The 23016-nt window shown below is 44.8% G+C and overlaps 1 protein-coding gene across 1 annotated transcript; it reads right to left on the bottom strand.

Moving 5' to 3' along the window:
- Positions 1-18791: 18791 nt before the first annotated feature.
- LOC139640513 (steroid 17-alpha-hydroxylase/17,20 lyase-like) lies at positions 18792-22726 on the bottom strand (the record flags this gene model as incomplete). Its single annotated transcript, XM_071514686.1, has 3 exons — positions 18792-19057; positions 22331-22434; positions 22557-22726. Coding segments are annotated over 3 exons (540 nt in total), but the record flags the coding sequence as incomplete, so codon positions are not given.
- Positions 22727-23016: the final 290 nt, after the last annotated feature.

The raw sequence follows: 23016 nt of genomic DNA, 5'->3' as shown, positions 1-23016 counted from the left end.
TGTGAATGTGAATCTGTCCAGTCGTTTGCTTCTTATCATGCCTTCTTTTTTCTCATTCTGTTCATCCCGCCTCTATTTCCATAAACGCATATTTTTATAGAAATATGTTTTGTTTTGTTTTTTGTTTTTATCAAATTACAACAGCAGCCTGTTATTATTAGTATAAACACTAGAATATATGATAATTCCTGCAGTGCGGAGTGTAATTTCTGGTATTTCGTCCAAATTCGTTCAATCTGTCTTCATTATCACCGACAGACAGCAGCTGATAATCCGTTATTGCAGTGGGACTCGGTGCCGTTACCGGCTGGTGGCTGTAATGGCGGGGCTGTCAAGTAGTCAAGAGAAATTAATAAACACAGCACCTCCGGTTTAGGTGTTTTATTTATTTTTTTCCCTTAAGAATAAAAGCATCAGTGGTTACACTTGGTAGCCTACAGATCATGTATTTTAAGTATCTGAGTATACTGGATAGAGAAAAGGTGATAACATAGGCTACATTATTCCACTTCCCCATTCTGTACCCAAACACATTGATTTTACTAATAAATATTTGCTCTCAGAACTGCTAGTGTCACTGGAATTCCTCTTACCCAAACCAGTTTCCCTCCCGGCCCTGGTTTTGTTTCAGTAAAGACCTTATTCTATTATATTCTATACTATTCTATTCTAATCTATTGCTATGGTTTCACATTGTAACTAATGCATCAAAACTAAACTAAAAACCTAAAAAACGAATCAACTAATAAAATAAATAATAATAATAAATAATAAAATAAAAAACAAAATGAAAAAATAAATCAACTTTTAAATAAACTACATTTCTCTGCAGACCATCATGAAGAACATTATTCTGATCCTGCAGCCAGAGATGATTTTGGAAACAAAAAAAACACGGGACCTTTATTTTGAAAGCTACAGCTCCATCGAAAGCGGAAGTGGTGCGTGTCGTGCCGCGGGCTTGACTCGCCGCTGGTGTTGATGGCGGCGGGGCTGGCGGAGGGTCGCACCGAGGAGGGAGAGAGGAGGAGGGGAACCGGAGAGAGAGAGAGAGAGGAGGCCCGACGGTACCGAGCACCGACAGGCAGCGGGAACGACAACACAAATAACAAAAAACAATCTTATTAACGGTGATAACGGGAGGAGAACCGGCGGACTGACACGGCAGCATCACACAGGATGATGGTGATGGAGCGGGTGCGTTTGTTTTTGTTTATTACCGGGGGAATTTACCGTTAACGGCAGCCGGTGTGTCTGACTGCGGTCTGGTTTACCGTGCTGATTCAGATTTAATTCAGATTCAATTCAGATTATACACACACAACTGCATCGTATTGGTATATATACTGCTGCTTAGCATAATTACATAGTGTGATTGTGTGTGTGTGTGTGTGTGTGTGTGTTTACTGTGTGCGTACGTGAACGTGTGTTTCTATGTGTGTGTCTGTGTAGGCTATATGTAGGATACATATGCACACATGTACTGTATATATGTATATGTGTGTGTGTGTGTGTGTGTGTCTACATGAACTGTATGCAACATGGATATGTGTGTGTGTGTGTGTGTGTGTGTGTGTGTGTGTGTGTGTGTGTTTTATGTCCACAGGCCATGAGCCATGGCGTTCACAATGTTTCTTACAGGCAAAGACAGTCACTCCAAAGCTGTTTGTTGAGTATGTGTGAGTGTGTGTGTGTGTGTGTGTGTGTGTGTGTGTGTGTGTGTGTGTGTGTGAGTGCCATGCAGCACTGCAGCAGGCAGAACTTGGCTCTGTAGAAACTGTTTAAGACCAACAACGCTTCCTATGAGCTGAACTCTTTTACACTGCAGCGGTGTGTGTGTGTGTGTGTGTGTGTGTGTGTGTGTGTGTGTGTGTGTGTGTGAGAGAGACAGAGAGAGAGAGAGAGAGAGAGAGAGAGCATTGTGCCGGCTTGCGGTTTGAGTCGGTGCAGTGATGAATATCAAATAGCTAGGCCTGTAGTAGTGGACATTTCAGCTGTGTGTGTGTGTGTGTGTGTGTGTGTGTGTGTGACGTACTGTCGTGCTGTTTATCAATAAACAATTGTCTTAAATCCCCCCCCCCCCCCCCCCCCTCTCTCTCTCTCTCTCCAGTTCGGGACCTCCTATTGGCCGTCACCCTGTCTCGCTCCACCAGCCAGTGCAGTACAACTGCAGTAGTACTCGTATTTTCTAGTACAAGTACAGTGAAACAACAGGAAAAGATAATAGTTTAGTTAAACTGTGTACAGCTGTTCTGAAAACACTGTTACATGTGTTTGAACGCAGCTCAGTTAGCTAAAATCTTCCATTTTTGGCTAACGGACCTGGAATGTCAGTGTCAGCTGATTAGCAGGAGTGTTGCCGGGAATATTTGGGTCCAATTACAAGCTCTAACCAGACTTTTGGGGGCTCCTGCAGTCTTGGGGCCCCCCCTGAATCGTTCCCTCCTTCCCCCAAACTTGCTAGGCGGCGGGGCCTGACGGTCTGCCGTCCAGGGAGATGACCGTGAAACTGCTGACAGAGCAAGAGTTCGTCAAGCTAGCGGCTTCTTCACTGTGACACAAACCTTCAAAACGAGCGTCTAAACCACAAAAAAAACTACTTTGAAAATGTAGATTAGCTTCATCTACGTTGCAAATTGGCAGCTAGCGGCTAACAGCTAGCATTTCAACCCCGACGAAACACCCACCCATCTTCAAAAGTAGAATTCAGTTGGAAAAATCTACTTTGAAAATGTAGCTGGACCCCGTTCAGCTTTACGTACTCAGCGGCTAACGGCTAGTCAGCAGCTAGCGGCTAGCGGCTAGCGGTGGCGCGGGGCTAGCGGCGGGCGGAGCAGGGGTGATGGAGTACCACTCCGGTGGCAGCCTGCCCCTGCTGGGCAGACCGCGGTACTGCCCCGGGGCCAGCGCCAACGGGGGATACCTGTGTGAGACCGGACACTGCTGCGGAGAGACCGGCTGCTGCACGTACTACTACGAACTCTGGTGTAAGTCTGCAGTACCGGGGGGGTGGGATCTAGTACTGCGGTCCTGTGGTGTGGGGTAGTAATACTGTGGTAGTAGTACCATAGTGTATGATTGTAATACTGCTGTAGGTGAGTAGTTACCAGGGTTACAAGTTGGTAGTACTATGGTGTCGGGCCCAAATAATCCAAAAAGCAGAGTTAGGATTAATTACACTATGTATACCTAGTACACCCTAGCAACCACGAGAAACACCTCAGCAACCACCTAGAAACACCCTAGCAACCACCTACTACTCCCTAGCAACTACCTAGTACACCCTAGGAACCACGTAGAAACACCTAGCAACCACTTAGTAACACCCTAGCAACCACCTAGTACACCCTAACAACCACCTAGAAACACCCTACCAACCACATAGTACTCCCTAGCAACTACCTAGTACTCCCTAGTAACTACCTAGTACACCCTAGGAACCACGTAGTAACACCCTAGGAACCACCTAGTACACCCTAACAACCACCTAGAAACACCCTAGCAACCACCTAGTACACCCTAACAACCACCTAGAAACACCCTAGCAACCACCTAGTACTCCTTAGCAACTACCTAGTACACCCTAGGAACCACGTAGAAACAACTAGCAACCACTTAGTAACACCCTAGCAACCACCTAGTACACCCTAACAACCACCTAGAAAAACCCTAGCAACCACTTAGTACTCCCTAGCAACTACCTAGTACACCCTAGGAACCACATAGAAACACCTAGCAACCACTTAGGAACCACATAGAAACACCTAGCAACCGCTTAGTAACACCCTAGCAACCACCTAGTACACCCTAACAACCATCTAGAAATCTCTTCCAATCACCCTCAGTAATAGTAGTAATAGCAGTAGTAGTAGCAGTGGTATTAGTAGTAGTAGTGTTGTTTTTAATTGTCTTCATAACAGCATTGCTTATATTTGATAGGTGTCTACTACAATATTACGTAAGTATACAAGGGTGAAATGTTATAATTCTGTGTGTGTGTGTGTGTGTGTGTGTGTGTGTGTGTGCAGGGTTCTGGCTGCTGTGGACGGTCCTGATCCTGTTCAGCTGCTGCTGTGCGTACCGACACCGCCGGGCCAAACTGAGAGTCCAGCAGCAGCAGAGGCAGAGAGAGATCAGCCTGCTGGCCTACCATGGAGCCTCCTACCCCTCCTCCATGCTGGACCTCAGTAAGACCTGTCTCTCTCCCTGCCTGTCTGTCTGCCTGTCTGTCTGTCTGTCTGCCTGTCTGTCTGTCTCTCTGTCTGTCTGTCTGCCTGTCTGTCTGTCTCTCTGTCTGTCTGTATGTCTGCCTGTCTGTCTGTCTGTCTGTCTGTCTGTCTGTCTGTCTGTCTGTCTGCCTGTCTGTCTGTCTCTCTGTCTGTCTGTATGTCTGCCTGCCTGTCTGTCTGTCTGTCTGTCACTTTTTAAACTCCAGTCTTGTGTCCCTTGTTTTCTTCGTTTGACGCTCAGCTGTCAAGTGATGCGTTGCCGTCGCCGTGGCGACGCAGTGGAAATGTACAGCTCAGCGGCCGTTGCCTTCTCTCTTAAAGGGGAATTCCACTGAATTTCAAGTGAAACATGTTATTCCCATGATGCCCTGCAAGAGTTTCTATTAGAGAGTATTTTTAGACTTGTTTACCAGGTGAAGTTTTCAGTTAATCAATCTCAATCTTAGTTTCCACGAGTATTTTCTTATTTCTTTAACCTTTATTTAACCAGGCAATTCAATTAAGAACACGTTCTTATTTTCAATGGCTGCCTGTCAGGAGTCAGAATACTTGTTTTCGTGGAATTGGGAGAAAGGGGAAGGAAAAAAGAAGAAGAAAATAAACTAGTGAAGATAATAATAATAATACAATAACAATAATCATATTTTTGTGGCACATCTGAGATCTTCTGAAATTTCATTTCATACAGAACGCCTGCTGTTATTAAAAATAGTCCAGACACCTGATGAAAAGTGCAGTAAAATAATTTTATTCCCAAAATGATCAAGTAGGGCTGGGCAATAATTCAATATTATCGTTTATCGTCTTTCAGTGGAATCATATCGTGATGATATGAAGATATTTTAATATCGTGACACACATTTCTGCTGTCTAAACTGATGATGACAAGCAAATTTTACTTAAAAACTGTGATAAAATGAGGTATGGTAGGAATATTATTTGAAAAGTTCTGTTTAGTTTGACATCACACCTAACATTACCATTCGGTTCAATGAGATGAACATTAATTTGATTATTTAACGTGATTATGCATAGATGAACCATATCGTGATATATATTGATATAGAGAAAAATCCTTATGATTATCATGATATTGATTTCAACCATATCGCCCAGCCCTATGATCAAGACTAATAATCTATCAGAATAATTGGGATTATCATACTAGCATGCCCCCACCCTCCCGTCCCCTCATTAAAATTTTCCACAGTTCATCCTGGGATTCAAGCCGGCGTCCAGACAATGCATTCGGTTGTTTGGTTGGCCGATGCTTCGCTCACCATGAAAAGCCAGTGGAAATTTACAGCTCAGCTCTGGTTTTAAAGGGGAATTCCACTGAATATGGCATTCCTCCGTCCGGAACAGTCCAGTCAGTATCAGTCTACTGGGAAAACATCTGTGATGTTCAATAGATTCCAGTTATCCAGTTATTTAGTGATGACGTGTTGTCATTTACTGTTTTGGTGAACCCACTTTCCCCTCAACCAGCCTCGTCTGCTTCTACTTCAGTTAGGGAGACACTACATTTCCCAGAGTGCCTTTCGATAAAACTCACAGAGAAGGGGCGTGAACTTGTTGCTTTCAGCTGTGGGTTTTACATGTAGATGGAGAAAGAGATAATGACAGCTTACTAAGAAAAAGAGAACTCTCGAAAAACTACCCTTTACTCAAAAGCCCAGCCTGTCTCTCTGCTGCATTGCATTCTGGTCTCTCTCCTGCTCCTGTGGGTGGAGAAATTGGTCTCTCTCCTCTTCTACGATGGATTTCTCCCTGTATGATTGTTGAACGTCTCTCGGTGCAAAATGGCGGCTCTAGAAAGAAGCCCTCGCTCTTTGATTCTGAGGGACTGACGTTTACCGCTGAGGTTTTACATCCTGAAACATTTTCTCATATCAAACTCCACTGGAGCTGTTTTAAAGTTCAAGTGTTTCAGGGGGATTTTTCTCTTTAAATACAGTAGAATTTCAAACTAGCAGGCTCTACCTTCTCATTCTCTCTCTCCCACTCTGTTCTAATGTCTCTCTCTCTCTCTCTCTCTCAGGTTTCCTTGCGTCCCTCAAGCTTCCCTCCTATGAAGAAGTGGCGGCGCAGCCCTCCACCCCCCCTCCACCCTACAGCTCGGTGTTCACCACCCCCCGCTACCCGCAGCCTCCCCGCACCACGGACCCCCACCTGCACACGCAGCACGGCCCGCTGCTGCACCGGCCGCTCAGCGACGGGCCGTCCTCCCTCAGCTCTGACAACAGGTAATACTGCTGCTGGGAACACTGGGAATACAGGTAACACTACTGGGAACACTGGGAATGTTGTTAACACGACTGATACTACTTCTAGACAGGTGAATAATGTGTGTCTCTCTCTCTTTCCTGTAGCTCTAGTTGTTCCTGTGACTCCTGCTGCCCCTCCTCTCCGTGTAGCTCCTCCCTCTCGGCGCCCGTCACCTACGAGACCGACACGAGCCACGCCTCCACGCCCAGCGAGGTCGCGCCCCTCACCCTCGACGTCACCTTGGAGACCATCGCCGCCGCCGCGACCTGCTTGGAGGCTGACGAGACGCAGCTGGCCGCCAGGGCAACAGTCGCCACGGTAGCCGTCGACGTCTGCGATGCGGCCGACGCACAGGAACCCGTCGCCTCGTCGGACTCGTCGGTTGCCAGGCAGACTGTAACCATGGCGGTTGTTACCAGGGCGGCTTCCCCCCAGCCTCTGGCCTCCCCCGGTTCAGCAAAGGTTCTTCCTGTTGGAACTACATCCCCCATAATGCAACAGCTTGACCTAACTCCATGTACCCTGATGATCAGCACCTGTAGCCCAAATATAGTCCCTAGTCCAACTATTGTCAACACGACGGTCCCCTCCACTCTAACAATAAGCACTAGCAGTCCTACCGAGGGCCCCATAACTACCCCTTCCCCAGCCCCAAAAATTACCCCAACCTCAGGCCCTTGTACCCCACTAACTAGCACCTCTGAGGGCCCTACAGTCACCCCAAACCTAGATCTACCAATAACCTTAGATACAGCCAATATTACTAGTAGCCCAACCTCAGTACCGTCCCCAGATGTTGGCAGGGCTCTGGCCCCAACAGCAGGCTCTGATGGTGTTCAAACCCCTAATCCAAACCCTGCCATACCTCCAGACCCAGCACCCAGCCCCACCCTGGTTCCAGACCTAGCACCTAACCCAACCCTGGTTCTGGTTCCATCCCCAGCACCCAGCCCTACCCTGGTTCCAAATCCAGCATTTTCAAACCCCACCCTAGCTCTGAACCCAGCACCTTCAAACCCCGCCCTAGCTCCAGACCTAGCACCTAACCCCACCCTGGTTCTGGTTCCAGCCCCAGCACCTTCAAACCCTACCTTAGCTACAGGCCCAGAACCCAACTTAACCCCATACCCAAACCCAGAACTATCACCTAGCTCATCTCTGGCCCTGGTTTCTCCCAGCCCAGTGTTGGTCCTCTCCCCAGGCCCAGAGGCTGCTGCTGGCCTCGTATCTGGCCTAGATCCAGCTCCAGGACCAGCTGGTCCAGGTCCTTCCATGGTCCTATCTCGATCTCCAGAGTCAGATCTTACCAGTCCATTGTCGTCGCATATCCAGTCTGGTTCTGGATCTGGATCAGGAAAAGGTTCCGGTTCTAGTTATGGATCTAGTTATGTACCTGGATCTGGTTCTGGATCTGGATCAGGATCAGGTTCTTGTTCTGGCTCTGGTCCTTTGTCTCCTCCTGGTGCCCCAGTCCTCTCCCTCCCTGCCCCAGCCATAATGGTAGAGCCTGAATCTACTTTTGTTCCTGTTCAGTCTTCCCCCTCACCCCTCACCTCCCCCCAAGCCCCAGCTTTACTCCTGGACCCCCTCACCGCTCTGCACCAGTCTGACCGAGCCTCCTCCTCCGGCCACGCCTCCTCCCTCTCCCCCTCGCCTCGTGCCACCCAGTCCCCCCCGAAACAGACTCTCTTCTCCCCCTGTGTGGACGTCTTCGAGCCGGGACCTCCCAGCTGGGGGGAGGACGACGAGGAGCGGCAGGAGGAGGACGACGACGATGACGAAGAGGAGGACGTGGGAGCTGACGAGAGCCAGTACAGACACCGGCGGCTGACCGGCGACTCGGGGATCGAGGTGTGCAGGTGTCAGGTGGAGGAGGAGGAAGAGGAGGAGGAGGAAGAAGATGAGGAGGGGGAAAGGAAGGAGGACAGTAGGAGAGGAGGAGGAGGAAGTGGAGGAGAGAGGGATAAGAGAGCAAGTGGCGTCACCGATCGCCACGACAGCGTGGACTGCCCCGCCAGAGGTCAGGTGACCACGGGGGCGGGGCTTACACTGTGTAACCCCGCCCCCACTGTGACCCCGTCGCCCGAGGATGGTGGCGATGTCATCATTGTTGTGGAGACAGTGTGATTGACAGGAGCGGCGGATCAAACCATTTGTCATCCAAGAAGAGGGGTGAACATGGGGAAATGACGGGTTCCACCCTCAAATACTGTTTTTAGGGAATGTTCTGTAACAGGGGAGGTTGTGAACACAGATGCTTGTGATTGTGGAGTTACATTACATTTAGTTGCTTGTTCAGCCGTTGTTAATCAGACCAGCACAGATAACAGATGGTAGCTCAGTTTAAAGAGAAAGCGTTAACGCATTACAACTTGGTTAAACTGTGAGTTTTGGGCCATGGGTCAACTTATGGTGGGTTTCCACATGACGAGTACTAATATGTTTTAATGAAGAGAGACATTTACTCAGTTTGGGTCCAGGACTGTAAACGTTTAGCAGCCACTCTACTACAGACGCATATTCAACAGTTTGTGAAATGTCAAGAAAGATTAGAGCCCGTCGTTCCAGCTGAAGACGTCCTCAGCATTCTGTTAGTAACTCTAACAGTATCTCTTGATGAAAAAATTGCTTTACAGTATGATCCCAACAGAGGCTTTACAGTTGCATCAAAAATCTCCAAGCAACCATGTTTGGCAGCGTCATGGAGGTCCATTGGATAATTGACTGTTAGTTAATAATGTCTAAATCTACAACAACCAGGTTAGAAAATGAGAACTAGCTGAGTCAGCTTGTTGTGGTGTGGCTGTAGATCCATTCAGTAACGTTCTCAGTAAAAGTGAATAGTGTGATAAGGTGGATTTGTTTCCAAATGTAGGTTACTGTGACACAGTAAACTGTCTTGTCTTTAGCCCTAGTCTCTACTCCAAAACATGAAGAGTTGGAGCTTGAGAAGAGTCAGCTCAGTTAACCTGAACAAACTGTTAGCTAGCTAACTAGCCAGCAAACACACTGATGTTAATGTGAACATGCTAACGCTAACTGCTACTACATACGTTAGCTAGTGTGCTAATCAGATGTGTTAACAACAAGACAGTGATGGTTAGCTGACCAGATGCTATGGTTAGCTAGCTAACAAGCTGACATGATCTAAATTCTAAATCAATCAGATGGCTCAGTGATGAAATGATCAGTTACCAGTCAAAAACAGACAGAAATTTACTGTCTGTTCTGTTGAAACACAATCAGCTGTTCACAGAGCTGAGGACCTCCAATATGGCCGCCAGAGGGTGCGTTACGTCCCTGACAGAAACAACTTTTTCTTTCTTCCATCTGTCTTTCACTAACAAGGAAACAAAACAACTTTTAATAGTTTAACATTCATCAGAATAGAGCGCCTCGCACGTCTTCAGTGATGACGGAGGTTTAGAAACGTGTTGGCGACGGATCGACGTTTGGGTACAGGAGAGAAACTGATGTAGGAGGATGATTCATTCTGACTGGCTACAGGAGGAAGACTGATTCATTCATTAGTGAGTGAAACTTTTTGATGAGGAAGATTGACGAGAGAGAGGGATTATGTGGGTAGATTATAGGGATAGAGGTAGCGAGGGATGGATGAATGGATGGATGGGTGGAGGCAGGAAAGAAGAAAAGCTCTGATTCTTAACTCTTGGTTTCTCAGATCTGATCTGTTTCCTGGCAATGTGAACAGGTAGAAACCACATGGAATCTGGTTTACCCTGTTTACACAGCCAGAACAAGTCCAGATCTGAACCACAGCAAGGGTCAAAAAACAGATTTTTCTGTCCCAGTATAATCAAAAAATCTAAAATCCCATTTTTGTGCATCCACACCTGTCACAGCTACGTTCACACTGCAGGCCTTCACGCCCAACTCAAGAAAGAACTCAAGAAATTCTTCTCTGATTTATTTTTAATGACTGTTAATATACATTCTAGGATGTAACCCGTATCCCATACCAATATGAACTGACATAGTAACAATAACAAAAGACGTCCATTTTTGCCTGAATTTAGGTGTAAAGTCGTCTGTCTTTCTTTCTATCGTTGTGTCTTGTCCTCCATACCAACGCTGCTCAGACAAGCGCAAGATTTACGTAAGATTTACATAAGATTTACGTGTTGTCACGGCAACGCTGAGAAATGACGATTTGGGCGTTCAAATACAAGTCACATGTAGGTTGCGTGACTCGGGATCTGATTTTGTAGCACATATACGTACATTTGATCCAAATGGGAATTGAAAAAATGCGACTCAGTGCAGCTTTTTCCTGTTCACACTTATTAGAAAACATCAGATCTGAGTCATGTGAAGAAAAAAATCTGACTTTGGAAAGTTTCAGCTGCAGTGTGAACGGAGCCTTAATGCAGTGGTTCTCAACGTGGGGTCCGGGGTCCACCAGGGGTCCTTGAGGGCATTCTAGGGGGTCCCCAGCAAATTGATGAATTGTTAAACTTCATGATTTCATTTACAAGAACAATTATAGAATGTAGAAGAATTATTTTTTTTATCATAGTTCCACTGTTATCTCTCTACCTACAATTCAGACTGTCGTGGAGTTCTGGACAAAATCATATTTAACATTAAAAATATTCTCAGATTTGGGTCCAAGAGAGAAAATCTCATCAAATGGGGGTCCATGGCCCTAATGTAGACTAAATTAGGGTCCTTGATATGAAAAAGGTTGAGAACCACTGCCTTAATGTATCCTGGTGTGACTGGATGATAAGAGTCACATTTATTTACACACAGTTATTGTTAGATCCATCCTATTTTCAGGTATAATTGACAATTGATCTAGCTGACTGTGTGTGAAAGGTTTCGGGGTCGAGGATCGGTTGGTTCTGTGCGAGTTAGTCTTTCAGCAGGGAAAAGCTTTTATGTAACAGGAATGAACAATGGAGACTTTTAGATGGAAACACAAAACACAAAACAGTGATGAGGAGACGTCATCACCGCTGTCTTTGTCTTTCTCACTATTTATTCTCTCTCTCTCTCTCTCTCTCCCTCTCTCTCTCTCTCTCTCTCTTTCTCTCCCTCCCTCCATCTGAGGTCAGATACAACAATACCTCTTAGACCTTAGACACCACACACACACACACACACACACAGAGTCTAAACTCAAATATTCCCTCTCTCTCAGTGCATCCCTCCATTCTCACAGTTGTCTTTCCTCCTTAACCATTTAACAACCTAAATGCTATTGATCGATTGATAAACTGATTGATTAATTGACTGAATTTAGATGATAATTCAAAATTAAGCAAACAAGGGCCTTAATCGCTTAACACCCACTACTGATAATGTATAAACATACGATTGGGAAACAGAATACAGGATTGGTGCTTCAGGCCAAGAACGTTGTGAAGGTTTAACAGTAAAATAGATAAATTTTTCGGCCGTTGGCGTAACATTTTGAAGGTGCGTACACCATCAGATTGAGGTCTTGATATTGTGTGGCAGCGAGACATGAGGGTAAAGTATATTTTGAAGATGACAGAGGGTTACTAACGTTTGTATAGTTTATACTTGTCGGTGTATTTTGAATCACCATAGGATCTGAAATTTGTGAAGAGCAATATTTTCCATCAGCAAAAGTCAATGTGTGTATATATAAACCCAGAAAAATTACAGGAGTGGGGCTTTAAGCCAAAACCTGCTTTGGAAAGATTTGATAGCAAAGTAATATATATATTGGTGTAAGAGTTTGAGTTGGTACACTTTTAAGAAATGATGCGCCATTTCCAACACATCTTTAGGATGTGTCTAGTATGGGTCAACACACATTTAAGTTCTGTTGGAGAATATAAGTGTGCAGGCTTTTTACTTTTGCTATGGGATGAGCATATTTTTCTTCTAAATATGTGTAGTTATTACTGCCAGTGGTGGAAGAAGTACTGAGATATTTTACTTAAGTAAAAGTAGCAATACAACAATGTAAAGATACTCCATTACAAGTAAAAGTCCTGCATTCAAAATCTTACTTAAGTAAAAGTACGTAAGTATTGGCAGCAAAATGTACTTAGAGTATCAAAGTAAACGTACTCATTATGCAAACTGAGTTATAATTTCCATAAGTTATTGGAACATTAATACTGATTTATTGACATACATGTACATGTAAGCAGCATTTTAAAGTTGTCAACGTGAAGCTAATCTTAACAATTTAGCTATACTTTTGGGTAGTCTAATCTATAACAATGCTATTTTATAGTTATATAGCTGTGAAATAAATGTAATGGAGTAAAAAGTACAATATTTCCCTCTAAAATGTAGTGGAGTATAAGTACAAAGTAGCATAAAATGGAAATACTCATGTAAAGTACAAGTACCTCAAAATTGTACTTAAGTACAGTACTTGAGTAAATGTACTTAGTTACTTTCCACCACTGATTACTGCATACAAGTTGTGTTGAAAAGTTGAATATGCGTTGTTCCAAACTAGATGTACGGACGTGTTGGAAATGACGCAGCTTTTTTTTTAAGAGTGGAGATTTGAGATTTGTAAAGACGGGAGTCTGGCTCGGCCTGACCCTGAGCCAATGAGAGAACACAGTGACATCATCAGATTGTGGAAGTGGGCGATTGGTGGGAACAGAGCTGGAACCAGAACTCTTCTGACCGGGAACCATGTTTTAGAAAGAAAAGACGCTGAACTTGAACTGTGTCGTCTTGGAGGAAAACCACGGTAACCATTGCCGTGTAACTACGGCAACCCGGCGAAGTCCAGATTACTGGTCACCTGTCAGTTTCTCTGAGTCGCGGACGTGATTTGACTCGACCTTCTCCGATGGAAAGACCTTGAGTCTGGTTGACCGATCCTTAAACCCTGTGTCCATGCTGCATTACAACACTGACTCACTAAGGTGGAACTACAAGTACTTTAATGACCCATTTGTCGGTGGGAAACTTTGCCGACAGCGGTACCCATATGGGTGCCTGCGATGGACAAACCTTTGTTCAACTTCAAAACATCATAATGACAAAGCAAATGGCTGTTCTGGACAATATCGTGACGTGATAATGGCGGCAGCGACGGAGTGGACAGTGTGGAGGTTTTGCTGAACTGTTTAAAACTGATTGACAGCTGGATGTTTTCTGAACTGTTGTGCTGCACAGTAGTTTCCATGGTAACCAACGTGCATCTGTTGGTGAGGATGCAACGCTGGATTCACACATGGATGGAAAAAAAAGATCTGATTTTTGTTTTTAAAACCTCTGTGGCTAAATTTATGCGGGTGCAAAAACAGGAATCAGATTTCGAGAAGATCTGGACCTCAATTAGTTAAAAAATACAGACCCTCTGATGACATTTCTGATTCTCAGATTCAGGTTAAAAATCAGATCTTTTTTTTTTTTTTAAATGTCCCGGTGCAAATCCAAGCTAAAGTTACGTCTGTAGACTGAGAATGAGACAAAGAGTTTGTATAGACTAAAGTTTGTAGAGACTTGCGCAAAAGACCCCTCGAGAAAGGTCGAAGGTGACACCGAGCCGTTGATGTTGTTGTTGATGTTGTGGTTGACGGTGTTTTTGTTTACTTGAACTAATAAGGTTATATATCTCCATGGTTACAGAGTGCCATTTCTACTTGACAACTGTTACTACTAAGCGTTAGATGGAGCTGTTATTGCTCTGTGTGGGTGGGGAGTGTTGACCAGAATGACTGGAGAAATACTGTCTAAAATCTGTCTAAAATCTGTCTGTAACTCGGGTTTCCAAAAGTTTTCAGCACTGCGATTAGCCTTGTGAAGGAAAATACGACTGGTTTTGCCACTCGGTGGAGGATTTTATCCAAATCACCTCACAGTACCAGGAGTGTAGACAGCTTCAGTGTGGGTCGACCCATTGGGAATGTAGGACATCTCACCATGGTGTTGTTATGGAGGACAATGTTACGTATTTAAAGGAAATATTCACCCTGAAACACTTAAACTCTGTACTTTGCATTCCTGGGTCCATTTAGTTTGGTGTATTTCTCTTCTTAGTGGATAACCGGCCAATCGTAGACGAGGTGACGTCACCTCCAGATGTTCCCAGCAGCTACAGTGGAGTTTGATATGAGAAAATGTTTCAGGATCTGAAACCTCAGTGGTAAACATCAGGTTTTGGTGTCAGTCCCTCAGCATCAAAGAGCGAGGGCTTCTTTCTAGAGCCGCCATTTTGCACCGAGAGACGTTCAACAATCATACAGGGAGAAATCCATCGCAGAAGAGGAGAGAGACCAGTTTCTCCACCCACAGGAGCAGGAGAGGGACCAGAATGCAATGCAGCATCAAGCATTCAAAGTGCATGAAATGAGCTAGTCTTGTAGCTCCGCCAAAACAGCCATCTTTGTAAAGCTCCATAAAATGTTAAAGCTTTGTCAATTGTTAGCTGAATTTTTAATTCCTTTAGTTCAATGGGTAGAGCAAGGCACTAACACTACCAGGGTTGGGGGTTCAATTGCTACTGGGGCCACTAGCACTAAAAATGAAAACATTCATGGTACTGTAAAGTGTTTTGGATAAAAGTCTCCAACAGCAAGCAGAAGAACCTGAACGAACTCTGTGCATCAGTCTGACGTTGGCGCTAGCGTGACTTTTGGAAACCTTCGTCTTTATCTCTGTTTGTTGAGCCACTCTCAGACCGGCAGAGTTTTAGAAGCAGAGAAATCTGTCACTGAGTTCAGTGGAGAATAGGGATGTCAGCAGGATATTGTGTTGCCTAGCAACTAATAGATTTCCAAATTGCCCTCACTGACATAACTGTTTCATATTGGCTGGATTCACATTGGCAGGTCAGATATTTGGTTTTAAATCCACCACAATATGCTTTGAAACGCTGCAAGTAATTTGAATCCTTAAACCTTAAACTACAGTAACCAGAAACACTCTTGCCCTGAAATAACCTGTGAAACCCTTAATATCAAACCCCTGGCTAAGGACTGTATTTGAGAAGCTTTATAAGACACTCCTAATCAAATCCCTTTAATGTAATTGACCCATTTTCCCTATAAAAAGGAGCAAGCTAGCTAAGCTTGTTCCAGAACAGAATCCAAACTGGAAAGTGAGTTTTGAAAGCCAGAAATCTGAGTAAGACACTTAAAGGAATAGTTCATCCCAGAATTAAATTTCGGTCATTATCTACTCATTCATTTGTTGAAATCCACCATCTTTTTACAGCTCCAAAAAAACATAAAATGTGCATCAGATTTCTCCAGCTCATGGAGCAGGATCTAAATGTTCTGTAGCCAAACGATTGCACACTCCGGAAGTCCAGTATCTACCTCGTTATTTCCACTATTTTCCTCGCTGACGATGCTCTGGTCGCATCGCTCCATACAGTAGCAAGCAGAGTCTTCCACCAGAGCGTCATCAGTGAGGAAAATCTAGGCGATAACGAGGTAAATATTGGACTTTTGGACCCGCAGTGTGATCATCTGGCTACAAAACACTTGGATTCTGCTGCACGAGCTGTTTGAAGAAATCCAGTGGACATTTTCTGCTTTTATGGAGCTTTACAAAGATGGCTGTTAACTTAAATAGTTTGTTAGAAGCAGTGGTGGAATAAGTACTGAGATCTTTTACTTAAGTAAAAGTAGCAATACAACAATGTAAAGATACTCCATTACAAGTAAAAGTCCTGCATTCAAAATCTTACTTAAGTAAAAGTACATAAGCAGCATTTTAAAGTTGTCAACGTGAAGCTAATCTTAACAATTTAGCTATACTTTTGGGTAGTCTAATCTATAACAATGCTATTTTATAGTTTAAGTATAAGTACAAAGTAGCATAAAATGGAAATACTGAAGTAGCTAAATTACAAGTACCTCAAAATTGTACTTAAGTACAGTACTAGAGTAAATGTACTTAGTTACTTTCCACCACTGGTTAGAAGACTGAGATGGAGCTGCGGGGGGCGAAGTCGCTGTGTGTTTGGTGTCTGACCAACTTCATGTGGGGAGTAGATAATGACTGAATTCATGTTTTGGGGTGAACTATTCCTTTAAGGTGTAAACATCCTCCTTTCATTCCTGTTGAAACATGGAAAACCAACACGAGGCTGACTTCTTAACTCAGACCTGTGACGTTTACAGAAGTATAGATTTTTCATTGCATTTTTTTTTGTCTATTCTGCAGGCCATCAACCATCATCTGGAGTCCTATTCTATTTTAAATGTATCCTCCTTCCCTGTAAAACCAGAGTTGTGAATCCAGCGATGTGAATCCAGTCTGAAGTTTAGATAACTCTGGATTTTTGGCCCCATTAACCTCCCATAGATTTTAAAGGGATCCTCCGACTTTTTGGCTCTTTGCTCAACTTTTGTTTTTTTTGTAGGTCGAGAAGATTGGAAGCAGTTTAAGTTTAGTTTAAGACAAAATTATTTAATTTCCTAAAAAGTCAGTCTGTTCCTTTAATTACAGAATCCCTTCCCCCTTCGTTAAGCACAGGTATAAACCCCCCATCCTAACGAATAACTTTATTTTTCTAGTTTTCTCGTTATCTCTTATTTCCTTCCTCTCTTTCCTTGTTTCATTTGAGTGATGTTTACATGAGGTTTCTGTCGGAGGAGTGGAAGGGAGGAAGAGGAGGAGAGGAAGGAAGTGTATCTTTTCTTTAAAATCCCTTAACATGGTGACGATAACGATGATAATTATTAGTATTACAAAATTAGTAGTGTGAGAGAATGTGTCAGTGTGTGTGTGTGTGTGTGTGTTTGTGTGTGTGTGTGACCTAACTAAACCAGCCTGTTCTAAAAGTGTGTGACGATATACTGAATAAAAGCATCAAATCTACTGCCTGTCTGTCTCTCTACTGTCTCTGTTAACACAGTACAATGAAAGTTTGAGTATGAATCATATTTTATTGATTGATTACAAACAGTAATAATGTGAAATTACACTCTGGGTTGCATCTCTCTCTCTCTTTCTAATATTAATAATAATGCTTTTTTATTTCCAGAATACTAGTATCCACTATGGAGCAAAATCATTACCTGAAGTTGATCATTTAATATCCATAACATCTAATGATCCAGTCTGTGAAAGTCTCTCATTTAGTCAATTAGTCAACCAAGGACTTAAAGGTCCTAAACAACTAAATTCCCTACTATCCTTTAAAAAGTACCAACATTTGGTTTGTGCTGTCGATCATTTAGAATAGTTGTCGTATTTTTTGGAAAAAAAAACCCCAACCAAACAATTTCTATTTAGCCAGGGTGGAAGTAACAAATTATTTTTACTTGTACTACTTTTGAGTATTTTTTTGAAGTCAGTAATTTTACTTTTACTAAAGTATATTTTGACTGAAGTACTTTGCATTGTTTTTGTTTGCAAAATGTGTAGCCTCTCCATAAGCATCAGAAACTGGCCAATCATACATTACATCTGCCTAGGGTAACATTAACTATAACTGTAACAGTAAATGCTCAAATTTATTCGTGAAACTAATACAGTTATCCAGTAGCTTAGTTAAAATCCATCCAACTACACTATTATTGGTTTGATTAATGGGGATGGGCATCACAGATTTTTCTGTTAATCACAGATTGAATAATGACAAAATTCATAAATTTATATTGTAACACTCAGCATACTGTAGTCCAGTGGTTCTCAACCTTTTTCATATCAAGGACCCCTAATTTAGTCCACATTAGGGCCACGGACCCCCATTTGATGAGATTTTGTCTTTCGGACCCAAATCTGAGAATATTTTTATTCAGTCAGATATGATTTTGTCCAGAACTCCATGACTGTCTGTATTGTAGGTAGAGAGATAACAGAGAAACTATGATCAAAACAGTCATTCTAAAATGACAAAATAATGAAGTTTAACAATTCATCAATTTGCTGGGGACCCCCTGGAATGCCCTCAAGGACCCCTGGTGGTCCCCGGACCCCACGTTGAGAACCACTGCTGTAGTCTACATCAACATGCCACATCTCCTTTTACTCTGCATGGGAAAGATGTTATGGAACAATGTCTATTTTTTTAAAGTAAGTTTAACTCAGACTAAATTTTAAATGAGCTACTTTTTTTTAACTTTTACTTAAAGGAATAGTTCACCCCAAAATGAAACACTTTGGAAAACAAGTGAAGTGAAGAATTGCACTAAATAAAATATAAATAAAATAGTGCGATCGTTGAACTTCACCTGTGTTTAATCTGACATGAGGGTGAGTAGATAATGACAACATTTTTATTTTTGGGTGAACTGTTCCTTTAGATTGAGTATTTTGGTTCTCTTTCCTACCATTTAGCATAACTATTAAAAAACAAGACTCCGCCTCCTCTCATTCTGCCCCGCCCCTCCACTCCGCCCTCGGAGTGACGACGACCTTATAAGGTAACGGCTGCAGCACCACGCCCAGCCGCCCCTGCAGGTCGGGCGGGGAAGCCCCGTCCGGCACCCGGAAGCTCATCCGCTGCAGCAGGGAGGACAGGAAGAGGAAGAGCTCCAGTCTGGCCAGCGATTCGCCGACGCAGACCCGAGGCCCCGCCCCGAACGGCAGGAAACAGGAAGGAGTGACCCGTCGGCCCTGGTCGTCAAGGAAACGATCTGTGGGGGGGGGCGGGAAGACAACAGTGGCTTAAGGTGCGTTCAGGTGCAACTTGGAAACTGGTCAAATTTGATGTTTGTGACAATGAAGGTGTGTTTACCAGTCGGTCTGTATGTATGTGTATGTGTGTAAGCACACTGTTTGTGTGTGTGTGAATGTGTGTGTGTGTGTGTGTGTGTGTGTGTGTATTATATGTGTGTACCTTGTTTGTGTGTATATTTGTACTACTTATGTGCAAGGATTTGTATGTACTGTACTTGACTGTGTGTGTGCATGCATGTACACTCTTTATGAATCTGTGTGTGTGTGTGTGTGTGTGTGTGTGTGTGTGTCAGAGGTGTGGACTCGAGTCACATGACTTGGACTCGAGTCAGACTCAAGTCACAAATTTGATGACTTTAGACTCGACTTGACAAAATCAAAAAAGACTCGACTTGGACTTTAACACCAGTGACTCGTGACTTCACTTGGACTTGAGCCTTTTGGCTTGAAAAGACTTGATACCTTCCCCCAAACCCAAAGAATAAAAAGTATGTTATTTTAAAAAGTGTGCCACGAATCAATTCATTTCCCTTCATTTCCTGAATCAGCTAACGTTAACGCTATTCATTCCCAGCAAGTCGACACTTCATTTCCCAGATCCGCTTTGTTTGAACTAATCTGACAGCATCCAACCAAGTTGCAGGAGAGAACTGTGAAGAAGTAACGTTACGTTACTGTTACTGAGCGGCAGTTGGAAAAAATGATACCAAAGATAATTTAGTTCGCGTACAAAAACTATGCGGTGGTCAACCAAAAACAAGCGGGTCGAAGATCACAGACAGAGATGCAACAACTTCCAACTTCATTCGACATTTGAAGCTGCACAGAGAACAGTAAGTCGCGGCTAATATATTAACGTGGTTAGCGAGCCAATGCTTAGCTAACGTTACAGCTATCCATTACGTCCACCGCAGAGCCACCCCCCCCCCCCCTAGTTTTTCCCGAAACAAGATGACAAATCGGCTCCTAAATCAGACGGCCACGCGCTGCAATCTGCTAACGTTACAGCCGCGAAATCGCAAGCTAACGTAACGTTAACGTCACTCCCTTCACTGACAATGAATGATTTCCTCTGTTGTTAAAATGGCATTACATTTGGTGAAGAGCGCATTATGACTTGTTTAGGGCTCGAAACTCAAAGTTTAGGACTTGGGACTTGACTTGGGACTTGTCAGTCTTGACTTGGGACTTGACTCGGGACTTGCCTGTCTTGACTTGGGACTTGACTCGGGACTTGCCTGTCTTGACTTGGGACTTGACTCGGGACTTGTCAGTCTTGACTTGGGACTTGACTCGGGACTTGCCTGTCTTGACTTGGGACTTGACTCGGGACTTGCCTGTCTTGACTTGGGACTTGACTCGGGACTTGTCAGTCTTGACTTGGGACTTGACTCGGGATTTGCCTGTCTTGACTTGGGACTTGACTCGGGACTTGTCAGTCTTGACTTGGGACTTGACTTGGGACTTGACTCAGGACTTGCCTGTCTTGACTTGGGACTTGACTCGGGACTTGCCTGTCTTGACTTGGGACTTGACTCGGGACTTGTCAGTCTTGACTTGGGACTTGACTTGGGACTTGACTCAGGACTTGCCTGTCTTGACTTGGGACTTGACTCGGGACTTGCCTGTCTTGACTTGGGACTTGACTCGGGACTTGCCTGTCTTGGTAAAGAGCGCATTATGACTTGTTTAGGGCTCGAAACTCAAAGTTTAGGACTTGGGACTTGACTTGGGACTTGTCAGTCTTGACTTGGGACTTGACTCGGGACTTGCCTGTCTTGAATTGGGACTTGACTCGGGACTTGCCTGTCTTGACTTGGGACTTGACTCGGGACTTGCCTGTCTTGACTTGGGACTTGACTCGGGACTTGTCAGTCTTGACTTGGGACTTGACTCGGGACTTGCCTGTCTTGACTTGGGACTTGACTCGGGACTTGCCTGTCTTGACTTGGGACTTGACTCGGGACTTGTCAGTCTTGACTTGGGACTTGACTCGGGATTTGCCTGTCTTGACTTGGGACTTGACTCGGGACTTGTCAGTCTTGACTTGGGACTTGACTTGGGACTTGACTCAGGACTTGCCTGTCTTGACTTGGGACTTGACTCGGGACTTGCCTGTCTTGACTTGGGACTTGACTCGGGACTTGTCAGTCTTGACTTGGGACTTGACTTGGGACTTGACTCAGGACTTGCCTGTCTTGACTTGGGACTTGACTCGGGACTTGCCTGTCTTGACTTGGGACTTGACTCGGGACTTGTCAGTCTTGACTTGGGACTTGACTCGGGACTTGCCTGTCTTGACTTGGGACTTGACTCGGGACTTGCCTGTCTTGACTTGGGACTTGACTCGGGACTTGTCAGTCTTGACTTGGGACTTGACTCGGGATTTGCCTGTCTTGACTTGGGACTTGACTCGGGACTTGCCTGTCTTGACTTGGGACTTGACTCGGGACTTGCCTGTCTTGACTTGGAACTTGACTCTGGACTTGTCAGTCTTGACTCGGGACTTGTCAGTCTTGACTTGGGACTTGACTCGGGACTTGCCTGTCTTGACTTGGGACTTGACTCGGGACTTGCCTGTCTTGACTTGGGACTTGACTCAGGACTTGTCAGTCTTGACTCGGGACTTGTCAGTCTTGACTTGGGACTTGACTTGGGACTTGACTCAGGACTTGCCTGTCTTGACTTGGGACTTGACTCGGGACTTGCCTGTCTTGACTTGGGACTTGACTCGGGACTTGTCAGTCTTGACTTGGGACTTGACTTGGGACTTGACTCAGGACTTGCCTGTCTTGACTTGGGACTTGACTCAGGACTTGCCTGTCTTGACTTGGGACTTGACTCGGGACTTGCCTGTCTTGACTTGGGACTTGACTCGGGACTTGCCTGTCTTGACTTGGAACTTGACTCTGGACTTGTCAGTCTTGACTCGGGACTTGTCAGTCTTGACTTGGGACTTGACTCGGGACTTGCCTGTCTTGACTTGGGACTTGACTCGGGACTTGCCTGTCTTGACTTGGGACTTGACTCAGGACTTGTCAGTCTTGACTCGGGACTTGTCAGTCTTGACTTGGGACTTGACTCGGTACTTGCCTGTCTTGACTTGGGACTTGACTCGGGACTTGCCTGTCTTGACTCGGGACTTGACTCGGGACTTGAGTGCAAAGACTTGACACTTATACTTGTGACTTGCAAAACAATGACTTGGCCCCACCTCTGGTGTGTGTTACCTGGGTTGAAGAGGTCAGGTTTGTCCCAGTGTTGCGGGTCATGATGGATCGACCACATGTTGACCAAAACACGAGTCCCACGACTGATAGAGTGACCTCCGATACTACAGCAAAGAGAGAGAGAGAGAGAGAGAGAGAGAGAGTGGGGATTGTAGATCTAGTATATGTGTGTGTGTGTGTGTGTGTGTGTGTGTGTGTGTGTGTGTGTGTGTGTGTGTGTGTGTACCTGCTGTCAGTCAGAGCGGTGTGTGGGATCAGCACTGGGCTGACCGGTCGGATCCTCAGACCTTCGTTGATGACAGACTCCAGGAACGGCAGCCGGCCGCGGTCCGACACACACACCGCCCGCTCGCCGCCCACACACTCCTCCAGCTCCTTCTGCACGCGCTCCTGGACCTGAGGGGGCGGGGTTTCCGTATTTGGGAGAGGTAACGACGAATGAGGGGTGAGGGAGAAGGCGGTAAGGAAAGGAAAGGAACAGTAGGAGAGGGGAACTAAGAAGGAAGGGAGGGACGACCGTATCTGGAAGTTATGGGAAGGAGGTAAGAAAGGAGGAGAGGAAGGAGCGATGAGAGAAGGAGGGAAGGGAGGATGGAAGGAGAAAAGGAGGGACACTGAACGCCAGACCATAGGGAAGGAACGAAGGAAGGAAGGAGGGAAGGAAAAATGGAGAGGAGGGAAGGAAG

This window comes from Centroberyx affinis, unplaced genomic scaffold (genome assembly GCF_046629955.1).
Source record: "Centroberyx affinis isolate AG114_WGS23_722 - 3 ecotype Tasmania unplaced genomic scaffold, CSIRO-AGI_Caff_v1 ptg009608l_1, whole genome shotgun sequence".
Lineage (NCBI taxonomy): Eukaryota > Metazoa > Chordata > Actinopteri > Beryciformes > Berycidae > Centroberyx > Centroberyx affinis.
The sequence above is the reverse complement of the archived record's forward strand: the minus strand, read 5'-3'. Positions and strand labels throughout refer to the sequence as shown.